The sequence below is a fragment of the Empidonax traillii genome, unplaced genomic scaffold, assembly GCF_003031625.1.
Source record: "Empidonax traillii isolate 1590-97213 ecotype Southwest subspecies unplaced genomic scaffold, ASM303162v1 scaffold6642:size13357, whole genome shotgun sequence".
NCBI classification, from domain to species: Eukaryota; Metazoa; Chordata; class Aves; order Passeriformes; family Tyrannidae; genus Empidonax; species Empidonax traillii.
This window is the reverse complement of record NW_020961835.1, coordinates 3,359-6,235: the sequence shown is the minus strand read 5'-3', so window position 1 is coordinate 6,235 and position 2,877 is coordinate 3,359. Positions and strand designations below refer to the sequence as shown.

The 2,877-nt window shown below is 46.6% G+C and overlaps 1 protein-coding gene and 1 long non-coding RNA gene across 3 annotated transcripts in view; both read left to right on the top strand.

The window, feature by feature from the left end:
* Positions 1–188: 188 nt before the first annotated feature.
* LOC114073488 overlaps positions 189–2,877 on the top strand; it is a 5,624-nt gene continuing 2,935 nt past the window's right edge. The window contains exon 1 of the long non-coding RNA XR_003574337.1: positions 189–198. This is a non-coding gene — a long non-coding RNA (uncharacterized LOC114073488). The remainder of the gene's footprint in view (positions 199–2,877) is intronic.
* Positions 313–2,877, top strand: part of LOC114073487 (endonuclease domain-containing 1 protein-like) — a 4,602-nt gene continuing 2,037 nt past the window's right edge. Inside the window, exons 1-2 of one of the 2 annotated variants that reach the window (XM_027911230.1) lie at positions 313–611; positions 1,821–2,143. In XM_027911230.1, coding sequence (XP_027767031.1) covers positions 1,856–2,143 — 288 coding nt within the window. In that variant the 5' untranslated portion in view covers positions 313–611; positions 1,821–1,855. The remainder of the gene's footprint in view (positions 612–1,820; positions 2,144–2,877) is intronic. The other variant, XM_027911231.1, reaches the window with a different exon arrangement.

The following is a 2,877-nucleotide window of genomic DNA, read 5'->3' as shown; positions in this document are numbered from 1 at the left end:
TCTCTCTCCAGCTCTCTTGGACACCCTTAAAGAACTGGAAGGGGCTCGAATGTGTCCCCAAGGCCTTCTCTTTCCCAGGCTGGTGACATGAATAAGGGCTCTTACAAAGCCTTGGCAGTCCAGAAAGGGAAAATATGCAGCCTGGCCATACAAATTATATACTGAGAGGCTGCAGAAGAGCTGACTGTGAACACCTGGGTGTGCTCAGAGACAGGTTGGTTGGTCTAAGGCCACCAGAGGTGTTCTGCCAGGAACAGACACCTGTGTAGGTGCTGCAGCAGCAGGGGCTGTGGCCCATGGGGAATGAGGAAATGGACAGGGATGTCACCAGACCCAGTTAACTGCCCCTGACCTGTTGCTTCAAGTCAGCTACCTTTGGGGAAAACCAGAAGAAATTGCAAATAGCAACTGTCACCCAATTTCTGCACAAGGATGAGCAAATCTCCCCTGAGTAACAACAGAAAACTTCTCTTTTCTTTGAAATTCTGTGTTTATCAGATTTACAACTGGGTATATATTGCAATGGGACTCCTGAGGGATCAGCCAACTGTTTCTCCAGGGAGAAGAGGCAAGGAGCGGCTCAGCTGCCTGTTCTGACACTCTGCTTCAAGGTAAGCTCTTGCTCCTTCCTCAACATTGACTCCAATATTTCAAGTGTTTCCTTAGTTTTGGAAGAAATAGATCAGACAAAGCGTAGGCTGGAGTTGCTGATCTCCAACATCTGCCTTCCACAGAGAAATGAGAGTTTATGCATGCACTGAATTGTGCAGCTCTTTTCCTTTTTGTATTAAGAAGGGCAAGGACAGAAGGATTGATTTGGTAGAGGAATTAAAGTCCAATCACCCGATTCACACCATAGTGTTGAGTAAGAATCAGGAGGGGGGAGGTGTGGTGCAGAGCTTATTGAGTACCTAAATTTCACTAATGATCTTGCAAAAAACCTTGGGACAAACACAGGTGCTGGCTGCATTCCTGGGCAAACTTAATCTGAAACCCTGTGTGGGGAATGTTACAACTCATTCCCCTTCCTGGCGATCATATATAAACAGCCAGTCTCAGAGTGCAGCAGAGGCATTTCAAATCCTCTGCTCCTCTGGGGCTGTGACCAGAGTGCTGAGCCAATCTTTCCCACCGTAAGCTGGTTTCTATCTATCTCATATTGAGTAAGTGAGATATACTTTAAGCTCATGGAGCTTAAAAGGACTGTTCAGGAACTTCTCTGTTTGATTTGGGGCAGAGAGACATAGTCCTGCTCTGCAAAGCACTGTTAAAAGGCACTGCTTGTGGCTCATATTCTGAGTTTCCTCCTCACTTGTCTCCACATTCCTGATCCAAGGCTGGTAAAGAGAAAAAGGACCAGATGATGACTTCAGGCCATGGTCAGCTGTGGAATTTTCATGCGAGCACGGATGACTCAGCACCTCAATATGATGATCAGAGAACGTCGGTTTTTTGAATCAAGCAGCAGTCTTTTATACAGTTTTCTAACAATACTCTTCTATTAGCTTTGTTTCTTTAACATTCTTTATGTCCTTTCCCCACTCTGATAGCCAGTACTGAGACCCTGTTTTCCATACCTAGTTTTGCTGCTGTTTCTCTTGGTAGATTTTTCACATCCTGGTACCATCAGAAGGCCATCAGAACAACAGATCATGTTTTCACAATTGAAACATAAAATTATATTCTCACAGCAGCATATCCTCCGTGTGAGCAACATAAGATTATCTTCTCACAGCTGCAGCATATCCTCTATATTAGCACTAAAAATCCCTCCAGTCAGCTCTCTCCAAGCTGAGTTTCCCTCTGCATTTGACTTCCAGGAGATCAAGAGCCCTTCACCTGAAATCCTCCCGCCATGCTGTGGCTGCTGCTGCTGCAGGTCTGGGCGAGCTGCCTCTGGCTGGGACACGGCGAGGTGGTGCCATACTTTGAAAATACATGTGATCAGTTTTTCTACCAGAAAATGATCGCAACAGATGGCCTCCTGCCACAGAACCCAGCCTGGATCTGCCAGACCTTCCAAAACCAGCGTTTCTATGCCACCTTGTACGACAATGAGAATCGTATTCCTGTATACTCTGCTTACGTCTACAACCCTGTACCTGGAAAGAGAGTTACACCAGAATGGATGGTGGAGCCCCAGGTGAGTGTCCTCTCTTAAAGCATGTCACCATCCTGTCATTAAGAGTTGAACTGCAGCATTTAACCAAACATCTCTATTTCCTCCCACCCCCATACACACACACCTGCAAATGGACCCATTGGTGGGATTCATCTCATCTTACCTCAGAAACCTGCACCACATGGATCCTCTGATGCATTTCAAACATCAGCAGGAGGAGGAGTCTTATCTCTAAGGTGCCAAGTTTTCTGCAATGACCTGAGAGCAACATCAATATATTAAATTCCATTCCATTCCATTCCAAAGTCAAATGACCTCCCTCTCTGTGCCCTGCTGTGCTGGGAGACCCAGTGATGGGGAAAAGGCATGCAACAGCAGCTAAATTTGGGGGAGCAACAGTCTTGCTGGGCTGGGATCTCCACTTTGCCCTGAGCTGTTTTGCATCCTTGACAGAGCTTAATTGCTCCCAGTTAGGAGTCAAATGGGCTTTGTAAGTGATAGGAGAGAAGTGAGGAGAAACTCAGAATTGGGTGGGATGAGCAGGGAAAAAAACTTGTCCCAGGCATTGAGTGATGAGAGGGTTTGGTGAACACTGGGGAGTTTCTTGAGGGATATTTCAGGCAGTGAAAAGTGAGGAGCATCAGTGTCAGTCCAGTCAGGAGGGGATGATCTCCATCCATGGGTAGTGCCTCTGAGCACTGTTGCCTCAGGCTTGCTTCAGAAGGATCCACCAGACACACAGACCTCCACAAACA